At 39.1% G+C, this 15,869-nt stretch overlaps 1 protein-coding gene across 12 annotated transcripts in view; it reads left to right on the forward strand.

The window, feature by feature from the left end:
- Positions 1-5,119: 5,119 nt before the first annotated feature.
- Positions 5,120-15,869, forward strand: part of LOC129771264 (protein phosphatase 1 regulatory subunit 12A-like) — a 173,892-nt gene continuing 163,142 nt past the window's right edge. For 7 of the 12 annotated variants that reach the window (XM_055774737.1, XM_055774740.1, XM_055774746.1 and 4 more), the window contains exons 1-2: positions 5,124-5,493; positions 12,471-13,083. In XM_055774737.1, the coding sequence (XP_055630712.1) occupies positions 12,832-13,083 (252 nt within the window). In that variant the 5' untranslated portion in view covers positions 5,124-5,493; positions 12,471-12,831. Of the gene's footprint in view, positions 5,494-5,659; positions 5,801-12,470; positions 13,084-15,869 lie in introns of those variants that run through there. The other 5 variants (XM_055774744.1, XM_055774745.1, XM_055774747.1 and 2 more) reach the window with 4 other exon arrangements.

A 15,869-nucleotide genomic window follows, 5' to 3' on the forward strand; every position in this document is an offset into this window, starting at 1 on the left:
CTATGAAATTTGCATTTTCGTGTTGATTACAACACGCAGTGGGTAGGAACGTTTCGCTGAATCCGGACAGAGCATTTCGAATTTGCGCATCTCCTGCTCGATGTTACGATTCTGCTTCTCGAAATGATGCTTCGCGTCCTCCGAGCTGATTAGATCACGTTTTAGTTTCTGAATCTTCATCTCCATCTGCTGCCGCTTAAGTTTGCACTGCTCGCCGCAATCATCACGAGCAGTTTTCTGCTCCGCCAGGTTCCGATGTTTGCGCTCATTCAGCAGTTGAGATTCCAGCGACTGTCGTCCTTCGTTATGTCGTCGCTCTACCGGCCTGGATATTCCTGCGTTCTTGCTGGCGCTTTCTGGCCAAATTTTGGTATCGATACTACAGTTCATCACACTCTCTCTGTTTTGCCTGCAAACACGTCTTCATGCTATTGTTCCTACATTCGGACCGTTGACGCGTCTCATGTTCACTCTGCTTTAGGCTGCTAATTATGGAGCGAAGCTTCTTCCCATCTGTTTCTAATTGGCTGCAGGATTGGTTGGTTGGTCGAGTTAGGCCCTATTGATATGTTGCTCTAGATTTGAAAAATAAAATGAATTAATACATCACTCAAAGAATTGGCCATCACTAGTCATCACGGAAAAGAAGAATTCATCTTTTAAAGCAAACAATGAATCCAATACCATATAAAACTTATTTTGGTCCTGGAGTAAAACGTATTCCACTCAAAGCGTTCTCTATCAATCAAAACGAATGGTAATCGGAAGGGGCAAGCTCTGAGATATAAAGCGGGTAAACCAGAATTTACAATCCGCTATTTTCTAAATAATTAGAATAGATCAATAGATTGAATATTATCGACTCTTGTCTGGTCAGTTCTTGTCTCTAACACTAAAATTACCACTTTTAAATCGTCCAAACCATTCCCTACAACATCTACTCGATGATGCAGAGTCATTAGAAACATCCACAAGCATTCGATGTGCCTCAGCTGCACTTTTTTCCAAAGGAAATAGAAAATCAAAACTCGCAAATGATGCTTATTTGCAACGAATCTTAACATTTTCGAGGCTGTAAATATTGAGCTTGTTGTACAAAACTCAAAAACTTGTAAACAATAATTGGTTTTAATAGATGTCGACACTTCACGATTCAGCAAAATTAGCTGAGACCGTCGAACATTTATAGCAGCTTGAGCCATCTTTCCGAAACGGAACGAACTGGTTGCACACCAAATACATTTTTAAAAATTTTATTGAGTGAATAAAACCTAGAATAAAACCAAACAATAAAAAATTAGTCAGTCAGACATAGCTGTCAACCAAAGCGTCATATCGTTAGTTGAATATCTGCCATTTTACAATATGGATCGTTTTAGCATCGCACAACGTGTTAATTTTGCTAAATTATACTATAAAAATGATGAAAAACCGGCAAATGTTTTTCGAGCATTACGGACGGATTTTGGTCGTCATGGACGGCCTACAGAGCACACAATCGCTAATGTAGTGCGTAAATTCGAACAAACTGGATCCGTAGCGCATATTGTGAAACCTGTGCATCATCGTAATGTGCGTTCGGTCGAAAATATTGCTGCTATTGCTGCCAGTGTGGAGGATGACACGAATGTTTCGAGTCCACGGCGTGCTCAGCAATTGGGCTTGTCAAACACATCATTGTGGCGAATTTTGCATTTGGACTTGCACCTACATCCATAGAAAGTCCAACTGGTTCAAAAATTAGAGCGTGGTGAATTTTCTTCAAGGATGAGGCACATTTCGAGCTCGGTGGCTATGTGAACACCCAAAATTTCCGTATATGGGGCTCAGAAAATCCACACGTGATTGTTGAGAGTCCATTGCATCCGCCAAAAGTCACTGTTTGGTGCGCATTATGGTCTGGTGGAGTCATCGGGCCATATTTCTTTGAAAATGTGGACGGCGAGACGGTAACTGTGAATGGTGAGCGCTATGGCCGCATGTTAACCGATTTTTTTTTGCCACAAATTGAAGATATGGATACGAATGACATGTGGTTTCAGCAGGACGGCGCCACGTGCCACACAACACGACCGAACATGGCCATATTGCGAACGAAATTTGAGGGACGCATAATTTCGCGTTTTAGTGAAGCCAATTGGCCGTCCAGATCATGCGATTTGAACCCGCTAGACTTTTTTTGTGGGGTTATGCGAAAGACCGTGTCTATGCCAACTCTCCGCAAACTCTTGAACATTTGAAAGACAACATTCGTGAAGTTATGACCAAGTTACCGCTCCATATGTGCCGAAAAGTCATCGAAAATTACCTGTTCCGGATTAAGGTGTGCGAGGAAGCCCTAGGTGGACATTTGAATGATGTTGTATTTCACACATAATGGCATAAACCAAACTTTAATTTGAAATAAAAGTTTCACCGAAATTCGAATTCTAAGTGTGTTTTATTTCAATTTACTTTCGGAATTTAAAGTTGGAAAACCCTGTATTACATTCAATCAAAATGCCTCGGTCAGCGAAGAGAAGGGTTAAGGCTCTCCAACGTGAATAAGTGGAAACAATACGATCAATGAAGGAAAATATTAAGGAATTATCAACATCGAGTTACTATGCGGAAGAACTTGTTCATATCAAAAGAGCCCCAATTCGCATGTGTTATAAATTTGCTCATATTACGCTCGCGTATAATCAGAATTTTACTTCATATGCAAATGCACCTTCTATATATATTTATATTTGCAATTGTTCATCGGAACATATCGTTCATACATTTTACTTTAGTATTGATTTGTTAATTTTTTTTCAAATATTTTCAAAGACTCGTGTAAATGAAGCGCCACACAGTCTGATAAGTGAATTCTCGCTTAAATTTTGAAAAGGTCCTATGTAACAAATGTAAACAAATCGAGTTAATGGATGCACGCTATTAGTTTTCAAACATTGAATGCAGTACAAAAACAATTGTTCACGTATCTATCTTCTTCATCTTTTTATCGCCGATACAAAAAATATCCAATGTACAGAATCGGATTTGAAGCGCCCGGCTGTTACTTCGGACGCCTCTGTCCTCCGACGCCCGAAACGTCCGAAGTAACAAAGCAGTCAAAACAATACGAAGTCGTACTTCGGTCGTTTTGAGTTTTTGTTTCTTACAGCTGTTGTTATCGATTTCAATGCAATTCGACGAGTGATAACAATAATAATTCGCCTTTAGAATGAAATGATGTTATTCGGATTGTTGCTTAGAAGTTAGTTTCAAATTCTGGTCGTGCAACGTAATATGTCCAATGTGCAAATGCGGGTAGACAAAACGTCCAATGTAACATTTTTCGCTCCCAGTCTTCAACTTTAATCTCAAATCACGGAACAACAGTTATGATTGGTTTTTCAGAGTTATTCTTGACTGCTAGTGGTGAAAGTAGCGATAAAGATCGGAAGCTTTTAAGACAATTCGCGGAATAATGTTTGGGTCTTCAACTTCGTTTTTCTCGAGTTGACGGAAATGTTACATTGGACCTTTTCAAAAGTTATGCGAGAATTGATCTATTTACGTGCGTTTTATTCTTCTCTCACAAACACTATTACCCCATTTTTACACGTGGGTTTACCTATACTATTACAATGGCTAGCTTCCACCTTCACCTTAAGAGAAGTTAAAATAGATTTTTGACGATTTGGAAGGAAACAATCTCGATTGTTAAGAAGGTGAGATACTAGAACAAAAAAATAAAAATTTGAAAAAGGCATGTGAGAAAAAACGAGTATTACGAGATTACTATCTCAAAGGTTATATCGCTTCGTGCAGAATGTGTAACACAATCTCGAATAAAACCACTAAGAATTAAACTTACTACAGTAAGATACATTTAATTCGATATCTTGCTAATTGGACAGACCTGTAATGCGATATTTTTACCTCTAATTGGGCATTTTTGTAAACATCAAGTTTGGGGTCCAAATTATGGCCCCACATTGGAAGTCGCCACCAGATGCGACACTGTTCTACTGTGTGGTTTGATCGCGAATGTTCAATTACAAGCCAATGTCGCCACCAATGTGACATTGAGTGGTGAGGGGTAAAATGGGAGAATAACCGGAATAATTGGAGCTATTGGCTTAATTCTGATAGCATACGTAATTGGGAAACAAATCGAAAATCCACGGAGGCCCTAAAAATTTTCGAATAAATAACCTTTCTACGCAGTCAGATTAGACGCAAATTGAGACGCGTATGGCGCGAGTAGCTTCACGCGACATATCGCCTGTTTTTGTGGCTAATGAAAACAAATAGAATGGCGCAAATTGGGCAGGCGACGCGAGATAGCGCAGCGCACGTAAGACGCGACTCGCGTGACGATTTAGCTGAACCACAGTTTCTCGTGCTGGTCGTGCCGGATGTGGTGGTTGTGTTGGTGAACAATTCTGTAGCACCGTGCGTCTGACATGGTATGGTTGTGTTAGTAAATGAATATATCGCACAACTATGTGTGAGTCTGATATTGTATGCGAGTGGCACATTATTTACATCAAACTGCGACTTAATGTGCGCACCATCACGCGACGTATGTAGCACATATGAGTCGTGTTGGTAGTTTCGTGTTAGCTCACGATTGCTAAAGGCGCGTCCACATTATGCCGAATGATGCCGATCGGCCTGTACCAGGCGGCATATTCGGTTCTTTATGTAATGTGGACGCCCCATCGGGTGCACGAAGCCGAAGGCCCATCGGATGCACGAAGCCTTTCTCGAACCGGACCCACTTGTTTCGGGTTGGATTCGGTTTGATTCGAGTCGGTTTTCGGCACGTCGGTAAGCCCGGGCAGTACGTCCACATTTATTCGGCTGTACCGGGCGGCCAAGGCCGATTGGCGTAATGTGGACGCGTCTTAACGCCTAGCCTCACAATCTGCTTCAGCAATACGTAGCTGCTTTCAAGAAGCAACCTGATATAGCAACGATTTCAACGAATTGACCCACCAGTAGTGTAGACATCATGATCAATAGTAAACCAAATGTGACGCAACGTCAATGTTGACATTGCGATACACACATCAACGGTATTCGGTGCCGATGTCACGCACACCATCACTTTGGAACGACCGGAAAGCAGAACGAAGGCTGAAGTTTCTTCACACTGTGTAGCTCGGAACGAACATAACGAGACTCGAGAGTCCCTGTTTCATTACGGTCGTATTGTGTGTGGCAAACTGGAAGTCAGCTCTATCAGTAAAAAAAGAGTGGCCATATTCGTCTTCTCGCGTTCGAGTCGATTCTATTTTGCTCGAAGCGCTCCCTAATCTTTTGAGTCAAATACGCAATCGAGTGACAAACGTGCGTGAAAAGTTGTGCAAAAAAGTTTCCCCTTGTTGCAAAGTTGACCTTTCGCGAGTTTCTACGCCAGATTAGGACCCATTTTGTGTGTGGAGAAAGTCTGCTGCCCGTGGAGTGTATCCCCTCTGCTACAGGGGGGACAGAGTTTTTCGAGTTGATTTGGATGTAAGAGAATATTCAGTGTTTTGCCGATACAGCTATTTCCAATTACTTCCAAATAAGAGCATTTTTGCAATTTCCCGTACAGTTAGTGCACAAGTGAAAAGCAGCAAGCAGCGGTGGAAGAAAAAGTGGTGCAAAATTGAAAATGGAATAATTTTCAGTGAGCGACCAGTGATTCTCGCGCTAGTGTATTTATTGTACAGCCGAGGTGCGAGAAGAGATTACGCTGCATCCATCCGTGCTATTGAATTCAAGGAGACGGAAAGCCTTGAAAAGCGATCCGGCCGCGAGGAGGATATTTCTACACCGTGTATGTTTGTGCCTTTGTGTACGTTTCAGTGGGAGCATTCCGACATCATGAAATGAAAAAGTAGGCGAGAAGTGTCAAAAACACCGTTGCGTAAAAAGAAGTTTCACCGAAGACAGAATTTTGCGAATGTGCGATGATGATGTTTTATAAAGGGCCTCACGCGAGAACAAGGGTTTCTTCAATAGAATTTAGTTTCGATAGATTGAAACTGTTGAGTATGAGTGGAAGAAATTCTAGAAAAGCTAGTCGAGAAATATTCCATCCCTGACGATTGACGTGAATATTCCAAGTATATACCACCGGATCCAAGCTATTTTCTGTCATTGGACTACGTTTTTCTGAAATATATTGAGGGTACAAATTTGCAATTTTGTACAATTTTGAGCATTCAGTCATATTTTTTTACTGATTTACAAATAGTAATAGTGCTAGTTATTCCTTCACAATAACTTACGAATTAATTATTAAATGGAGGTCAAGCTTTGTAACGATTTATTAAGAGTTTTCAAACGCATATTACACAAAACCGCTATTGCGGCATATGTAGTGTTGTATACTATTAGACAGGAAATCTCTACTGCCCTTTTTTGCTTAAGACATAAACAGTAAATATAGTAAACAAAGTTAACAATGTGAATATTAAAAATGGGTGTTTTTTTTATTTTACTAGCCACTCGATTTCCCCCACAACGCAATCTTTTTGCCTACTGTTCGGCGTTAACTCACAATGTCACAATGCATCGGTCCTACGAAATCCGACATTCCAAACTTCAGTATCAGTATAACTAGTTTTTGCGATTTCTATATTATTGGGTTACGATTACCTTATTTGGAACCGTATATTCTGAGGCATTTCTCAAAGCCGGAGTCATTATTGCACTAATTTGTTTTCTAAATAATAGCTACAATGATTCAAATTCTCAGTGTTTCAATTATATTTCGGGACTGTCATATTTTGAACAAATTATTTTGATATTTGTTTATTTTACTATCCAAAGTAGTTTCCTCCAGCTTCAACACAATCTTTCTATCGATTCAATATCGATTGAAATGCTTACTTACGCACGTTTTATGAAACTATGTTCAATGCTTTGGTTGAAGTCATTCAAATGACTTTCTGGACAAACTCTGAAGATCGAAGAATATCAGGAAATTCAAACAATGTCAATGAAAATCTGCGGACACTAGGGTTTTTCCTCATCAACCAAAAAAAAATTGCAGCTTTTTTTTACTATAACTTACTGCTTACTGCTAAACCGTAAATTTACACGTCATTCGCATCAATAAATCGAACCAGGTACTTCCAGTACTGTAGGATCCGGCTTATCACTTACCTGTGCAATAAGTATCTGTTGTTTAACCCTCCTTTATTCGCGCATATGGTCTCACAGACCGGGAATCAATAATGTTGTTTTGAGGAAGTTGAATTAAATGACTATTGAAACTGAATGAAGTTGAAGAAACTATATTTTTTGGAATTTTTCCATTCAATTATGTTTTTCCTTTGAATAAATACCAATAACGCCTAAAAATACACATTAGCAATATTACAGAAACACGCACAGTCTGTCACACCGAGCGAGAGGATACGAGTTACGACTTAGCGCGCGAGTACAGGAGGGTTAACTTCTTGATCATATTCAGATGAATGTTTCACGAATGTCCAAATAGGACGCGGTAAAATTAGTTACATATTATGTTTGGCATTGTCTCATATCATAAATCTGAGCTCGATGAAACATGAGACGATGCAACATTGATTTCGAGACAAAAAATACGCATCATCTGTGATTTATCACTCGGCGCATCATTATATGGAAGAATTTACCTTTTCGGATTGCAATGTTCAGGTTAAATTCGGCGGATTCTGGCTTGCTTCAAAACTTGGTGAGAATTTTTTTCAGTAACATTTTCCAATGTACTGTTAGCAGCTTAAATTTTATAAGTGTTCTTAGTTCCATATTAAGAGTTCAACATCAAACAAAAATGTCTTCAGAAACAGTTTCTCATGTACTGTTAACAGGTTCAATTTTAGGCCTGCTCTTAGTTCCATATCAAGATTTCAACATAAAACAAAAATGTCTTCGAAGCCTTGTTTGTTGGAGTCGGATGTCCGTGGAGGTTGGTTTTCGGTAGATGCCATATTTCAGGGTATTGTCCTCTTGTGACCATGAGATCCAAGAAAGGGAGTTTTCCACCCGACTCTTTCTCGATCGTGAATTTGATTGAGCTACGTCGTGATTTCAACAAATTAAGAGTCAGTGGCAGATAGCGCTTTTTCACAACAGCAAAAACGTCATCCACGTAGTGCCACCAAACATGAGGGAGGAGCTTTTCTTTCTGGAGGTCTACATCAAAATCGCTCAAAAAACTTCAGCTAGAAGTGGAGAAAGTTTACTGCCTATGCCAAGTACAAATGTTTGTTAATAAAACTTTCCTCTGAACAGGTTTCATACACATATCTGCTACTAGAGATGTCTAAATTTTTCGTTTATTCGATTATCGATTAATCGTGGGGCCATTTTTGAATATTCGATTCATTCGAATAATTGTCTTTCAGTATTCGATTAATTGAGCGAATGTAATAATAACGAACAGACATTGATAATAAAAAAATTGTCATAATTTTAAAAGTTACATCGAATTTCATGATTTTTGCGGATGATTGAAAAAAGCGCAAATTATTAAAATGATGCACAATATTTTTATTGCCCCAATATACATTTTTTTCTGTACCAAATTATTTGATTATCAAATGTTGTTGAAATAGCAGATTTGTTTGAAAATTTCTGCTTGATCCCTATAACTACTAGTTCAAAAGAAGTATATTCATGGAATCATTGACCACAAATATGGTAGATTTTCCATGGTACTTTGAATTTGAATACTACCACTTTAGTACGGGAACTTAGACCAGCTCCTTCAATTTCGCCTTTTACTCCTGCAGACGCTGAATTTCTCTTCCCAGTCTCTACCGCCAGGGGATTATTTTTATGCTTCAACCGTAAATTATTTAGAATATTCGATGTATTTCGTCAAAGCACCATAACGGCTAAACAAATTTTGCACTGTACTTTTTTTTAAAAAAAGGTTCCTTTTTTCATAATTCGCGATTACTGTGATAATTATTCGGTGTATTCATATTTAGATTTTTCATTATTCGATACAAAATAACTCGATTGCAGATATTCGATCATTTTAATTAATCGAACGATTAATCGACGTCTCTATCTGCTACTGTGAGGCACGTTTCGATGTGGGTTGGTGGTGCTCGGCAGCGTTCCAAACCTTTTCGTACACTACGGATATTGATATTTATCTGGACGATTTGGAAACGTTTCTTCAACTGCAAATCAGCCTTTGTACAACACATGATAGACTACTGAAACCAGCATTTGCTGCAAAGGTTTTTTGAGCTTATGTTCGAATGCTTGGCATTACATTTTCAAGTGGTCTAGCTTGGTAGCTTGTACATGAGTTTGAATCTCGATCATTTCATAGATTTTTTCAAAGCTTATCAAAAGTTAAACAAGGTTCATTTAGTAGCTGTAAAAACTATCAAGAGGTGCTAAAAAGCGAATTCTATTTATGGCACTTTGGTAAAAGAAAAAAATGCAGTCAAACAAAGATCATCTTCTTTGATAGCGCAGTTCAAGTACTTTCTAGTAAGAATTGTTAACCGGTTTTACCGGTAATACCGGGCCATTTCTCATTACCGAATACCGGTAATTTTACAAATCAATAACCGGTAATTTCGGTAATTTCCATGTTTACACCAAGAATAATATTCGCCTTTATGCCGCTTTGAAATATTACTCAAGAATCAAAATAAGATCAAAAAAACCAACTGGCAATGTTGCGCCGATTCTACGATTTCCGAGCTTCAGTTCAAAAATCGCATGTCGATCTGAAAACGAGACACAGGATAAACTTCGGCGATGAAGAACTGACAGCGATAAATGAATTGGTAGATGACCTAGTTCCAGTTCTGGTGACTGTTGATCTGCTGTGCCGGAAGAACTGCGCCCTTTATGAAGCTGACGTCGAAACGCAATTTATGCTAGAACAGCTATCGGCTGTTCTGCAGCTCTGATTGAAGGATTGCAGAAAGACGTTTCGTACATGCAGATTTGTTCCCGTATATGAATAATCATTCTGCTCGTGGTCGTGACACAATTAATAATGACTTTGGCGTTTTCTATCAAACGTCACGGACAGCATTGATCAAGCAGGCATTTGAAATCGTTCGTGACTTGATGAAATTTTTTTTTTATTCCATTTATTTATTTATCAGGCTCATTAGCATTTTATCTGTAACAGAGCCGGGTTTTTATCGTGTATATGTACATATGTTTATGTTTCTATAAATTGTAAATTACACAGTAGAAGTAGTAGCCATTTAGGCGTTAGGTTTTCTGCTCCATTACATTATGGTAAATTACACTGTAGTAGCCATTTAGGCGTAAGGATATTCTATCTGTTCTTCCATTGTTCAGCAGACCGGACAGCGGAGACAGTTGATATTGATCATTGTTGGGTTATTTATAGAACAGCAGCCCGATGTTTCTTGCAGAGCAGAGCAGTTGTATGGATGAATCGATCTTTGTTCCACCGTGGATCGATCTCCATAGCTGATGATGGTTGCGTGGACGTAGTTATTCTATAACAACACAAAGATGGTCAATTGAGGGCCCTGAGTTTGAACTCACGATCGATCGCTTAGTAAGCGAACGCGTAACCAAGTGGCTACGAAGACCCCCTGATTAATGAAATTTGACGAATATGATATTGATTCAGTAGTTGGACAACAGGAGGGAAAATCCACTGGACGATGCAAAGTCTGCAGAATAGTTGAGCATCAAGGAAACACTTGAACGATGATTGGATCATACAAAGGTATCAACGTCCAGCATAAGCTCAACGTCTATAAACGGATTGATAAAAACTCTCAGACAAGAGTTTTCGTACAGTGGGCATCAGAGATAAATACATGGCAATGGTATTCGATGCTCTCTTCGTAGGGTATACAATGTTACAATGTATCAATGGACTCTGGACGAGCTTTTTCCTCTTCTGGGAATTTCGTCAATGAGATTCGATCTAGATTAGAAGACGACCAAATTAACATTATTTGTGTCCCTAAGTATTACTTCAACCAGCAAACTAAGTAGCAAAAACTTGCAAAATGTTTTCTTGTGAACTAATCATTATCAATAAAAGCCGTTTCTTAAAGAAAATGGTTTATTCCAATAATTTTTGTATCGGTTTTACCGGTAATGTAATTTTCATTACCGAATAACCGGTTATTGAAATTTTGGTTCGGTAATGCAACCCCTACTTTCTAGATACTTTTGAGTTGAGATTTCACCGTATCTTATGTTTTCTTATGGACTTTAAACTGTATTTAACGAACAATATTGGCTGAACAAGAGTTGGATAGGATGACGAATAGTTCAGGTATTATTAGGCATATAGCTGAACAAAACTATTATAAAAACGTCACACCGATGGGGAATTGGAGGTTGGGTATAGATTGAGTTTTGGGACTTATTTGACACACTGTGTACTTTTCATACTTTTGACCATCTTTTTTTTTTATTCTTTATTTTTGAGACTCAGCCTCGTGGGCTGGGTCGTCTCAGCTTTTCACCATCTGATAGCACACTAAGGATTCAAATATTCTGATCTAGAAAAAACTGAAAAGGGAATTGAATCATGACTTTAAAGACAAAGATTCGTTTACTTCTATGAGCAAATATTTTTTTATTATTCATTATTTTTCCTATAGGAATCACTGAAAATTGCGAATTTACAAATGTAAACAAATGGTGAAACGTCAAACTCAAAACCCCTTAGATTCTAATGTATTTGAAACAATGCTTCAAAAATGTTTTTATTTTTATTCAAACATTCATTCACTCTTCTGACATGTGCGCTTATCCGCCATAGGACCTTTACAAAACCAAAGCGCGAGTTTCACGAAGAATCAAGTGCACACAGCAGATCGCGCTCGCAATAACGAAGCACAACAAAAAAAACAACAAAATTGCGCTCGCTGTCTGTTCAGTCCGTGGAATGCTTTCCCAGTAGCAGTGTATTGCCCCGGAAAATTGCCGGATTCTGTGGAACACAAAGTCGGTGAACAGGAGATTGGTTCGCGGTGCCAGATGAAAAAATAAAACACACGCCAATCGGCGAAAAATAGACGGTGTGGCTGTGGTGTTGTGTGTGAGTGGATGCAGGAAAATTTAACCCGCCGTGGTGTGGTGCGTGATATGTGCTGCGGGTCTTGTTTGTGTGTGCGCGCGCTCGTCATCATTGTATTGTAGCCATAACGACGGCGACGGCCGCGACGTATTTATTCGTCGTTTCCACGGCGGTTGTGTGCGCGAATGTGTGGAACCGAAAGCTGAAAAGAGAGAAAAAGAAAAATTAAATAGAAGAGCAGCGGGGCAGTTGTGTTGTGTGTAGCACACCGTCGAACGGTTCTCATTCGTTCGCACGTATATTAAAGCTGTGCTTTGCAACAGCAACAACGCGAGCGCGTATAAATAAATATCATAATTTCAATTTCACCCGGTTCCTCTGAGACGGAGTCGAATCGAGTCTTTTCTATGGTCGTCGTCTCGGCGAACTCTATGAGCTCAAAGATCGTTTTTCCCATTCACAGAGCAACAGGAGAGGTGGCGATAGTGGTGTGCGTATCTGTGTGTTAGTAGTGTGCGTTGAGTAGTATAACCAGCAAAACGACGACGAAGAGTGTGAATCAAATCGCTGAGAAGAAACCAGAAGAATCCAATCCCATCGGTAATAGCAAGCGCGAGCAAGAAGAAAATCAAGAAAAACACGTCCGATGAGAAGAAGAAATATAATTTTTCAGTGTTGTTGTTCGAAGAAGAAGTGAGAAGTAAAACCCGTCAAGATTGCTCGGTTAGTGGAGGAGAGGAGCATCGAGATCCAACCAATAATTCTCCAACAATAGCAGCGACTGCAGCCTCCGCCGCCGCCGCCCGTCCAGATAACAGCAAACAATGTCGATGGACAACCGGAGCTCGTCGGCCCTGTTCAAGCGGGCCGAACAGCTCAAGCGCTGGGAAGAATCGGAAACGAACAAGCACAGTGGCGTCCCGAAGAGTCCCTCGCTGAGGCGAATCAAATTCTCGTCCGGATGTATCTTCCTGGCGGCTTGCGTCGCCGGCGACAAGGAGGAAGTATCGCGGCTGCTGGAAACCGGAGCCGACATCGACACTGCCAATGTGGACGGACTGACGGCACTGCACCAGGTGAGTTTGAACCATTGCTGCTGGGTTACTGGGGTGAGCGAGTGTTGTAAACAACATATGCTGCCGTAGCGATTGATTATTTTTTTAAGTTCGATCAACACAACACATTTAGCGCAATTTTTTGTGACTTCCACTTAGTTGTCATCGAATCTAATTGGATATTAGCCTTTAAAACCCAAGTTCGTATAACTGGATAATACAATAATTGTATTTTCTGAGAAGGTAATATTCACAGTGATTATACTGGCATGTACATGCATAAAAATACAGTCGAACCCCGATTATCCGCGAAATAATCTGACAACGTAATCGCGAATAACGAAAATCGCGGTTTACGCGATCAACGACTAAAAATGAGGTGCATGCAGGAAACAAAGATAGTTCAGCAAAAAACTATATTTTATCGATATAGGAATCATTAAACTATCCATCTGTGCAAGGTCAAGTACACCAGGGGTCAGATAATCTGAAAGCCATGACCAAAATAAAAGAGCAAGGGTCTACTTCTCACTGACAAATTTTGGCAAACTATACAGAATTACTGTGGAACTTACTATTGCGGTTAATCCGCACTTTCTCGTAGACCTTTCGAGTATCAGTGGCACGGGATAGCACTTCCATTTCGATATGATCACGGTGTTATTGTTAGCGCTTCTTCCATCTCAGAGTCCTGGTCATGTCGTTCCGTGCCTGTTATTGCTCAACCATTTCTGATTTTGTCACCTCGGCTTCTTTGGCCCGCCTCGGATCCTTATCCATTCGTCTCCATTACATTGACCTCAGAATGAATTTCATGACGAAAAATAAATTCATAATGAAAATATCGCTCTGGAATCGTTCATACGTATATTCCGCAAATCACAAATACGCATTTTAGTAGCACTAAAAAATAACAAATTACTGTACGTGTCCGTTCGAACAATGAAATATTGACAATGGAATGGGAATGGACAATATTGAGCTCAAATTGCTGATCAATTTTCTGTGCTGTTAGAATACCGTTTAGTAGGCTGGGCATCGCAACTTCGTTGCATTTGTAACAAAAGTGAAAAAATAGCAATTCGTTGATTTTTCGTTTTTGAAGTTGGGTTTATCAACACAAAATTTTTTGATGCCGAACGTCGAGATTTATTGTTATCTTTAAAAAAAAATCCGATTTTTCAGACGGGAAATCCTCCGAGTGCCGAAAAGTAAATTCTAGACAAGTTTTTTTTTTCAAGATAACAGTGAATCTCGTTTTATGCAATTTTGAGACATTTGGCATCAATGTTTTTCTTTTAAATCCCAATTTCATGGGTGATTTTTTGGGATTTCTTTGGGTGATTTTTCGATTTTCAAAAAAAAAAAAATCTAATTTTGACGAACCATAGCAGCTATACTCAACTTGCGGTCCACCAGGCTCTTTTTGTTGGCCCGTCTGGTCCGTTTTTATTTTGTATGTGTAACAATCACAAAAACTTAAGGAACTTAGGAAACATCAGATGACAATAACACATTACACATCTACACATTAGTTAGTTGTCTAGTGGGTTTAACAGGTTAAAAATCTATTAAATACATTCAATCCGATAATTAGGGCTAACTCCGTCGACATTAGTGAATAAAAATGAAAATATCGATATGAAAATATGAATATTAAATCATTACCTTTTTTTGACATAAGACTACGTCTTTCAGTAATGGTGCCAAATCAGAAAACTGGTCACGGTTTTCTATGAAATAGTTTTACCGTTAATATTTATTTTAGCTATGAATGAATTTTGAGGATTTTTGCATTCCAATCTATATCGAACATTCTTTTCGGTGATTTATACATTACGGTTTCCTAACCCATAAATGATTTCAATTATGAAAAATTGGAAGAATACACATTTTCCTATCGTGTTCTTATGGCCGAGTATATATGAGGGAGGTACAATATTAACCACTTGTGGTCGGAATTAATTTCCCTTGAAAGAGATTCTCTTGTCTTACCATGCTGGTAATATTTTGTTTATACCGAGTACCGTTACTTATTATTCCTAGAAACACCGTATACATTCGTGAAAAAGTTTACTAAACATTAAAATTCGTTTAGAAGTAATGTATTTAGTATCATTCCTTGCTGTGGTGGCTGAGAGCGGACAAACGACCGCAAAGGTTAAAATATCACTTCTAATCAGTGCTTGGAAATATCTGTATCAGATCAATCTTTTCAGTTGAATTTTCGACCACATTCGATCATCATTGCATTCGGGATACCGAAAATGAACCAACGCCAAATCTCACAATCACAGCAAGCCTCTCACAGTTGATTCGTCCAGTTTTGTTCATTCTCTTTTTCGTTCTGTTCTGCGTTCACGGAATGTGGGCAAAAAAATATCCCTAGTATTGTCATTCATTGATATTAATATACCAGTTCATTCACTATCAGCATCGTTCTCGGACACTGACGAAACGGAGAAATTCGTTGAGAAAGATAACGAAGTACAGAATGCTCATAATAGTGACAAGAAATTAAATTGTTCAAGCATGCAAGGTTTCCGTCTCAGTTAAAATGCTTTCATTTTACATAGTAAATATGCAATCCCAATTCCACTTGTCAGAAATGCTTCAAAAGACTCCAATTCCAATTTAAAAAATACCGGCTTGACTCAAATTTCAAACATTTAATTTTTGACTCAAACTCCGAAAACACGAACATAAAATGCTGGTGTCCAAGACACAACCGCAAAGGGGATATTTTGAACTTCCTTTTGCAAACAGATCAAACTGGGCTATCTGATTAGCGGATGAAATTGCCAACA

Source organism: Toxorhynchites rutilus, chromosome 2, assembly GCF_029784135.1.
Source record: "Toxorhynchites rutilus septentrionalis strain SRP chromosome 2, ASM2978413v1, whole genome shotgun sequence".
Taxonomy (NCBI): Eukaryota; Metazoa; Arthropoda; class Insecta; order Diptera; family Culicidae; genus Toxorhynchites; species Toxorhynchites rutilus.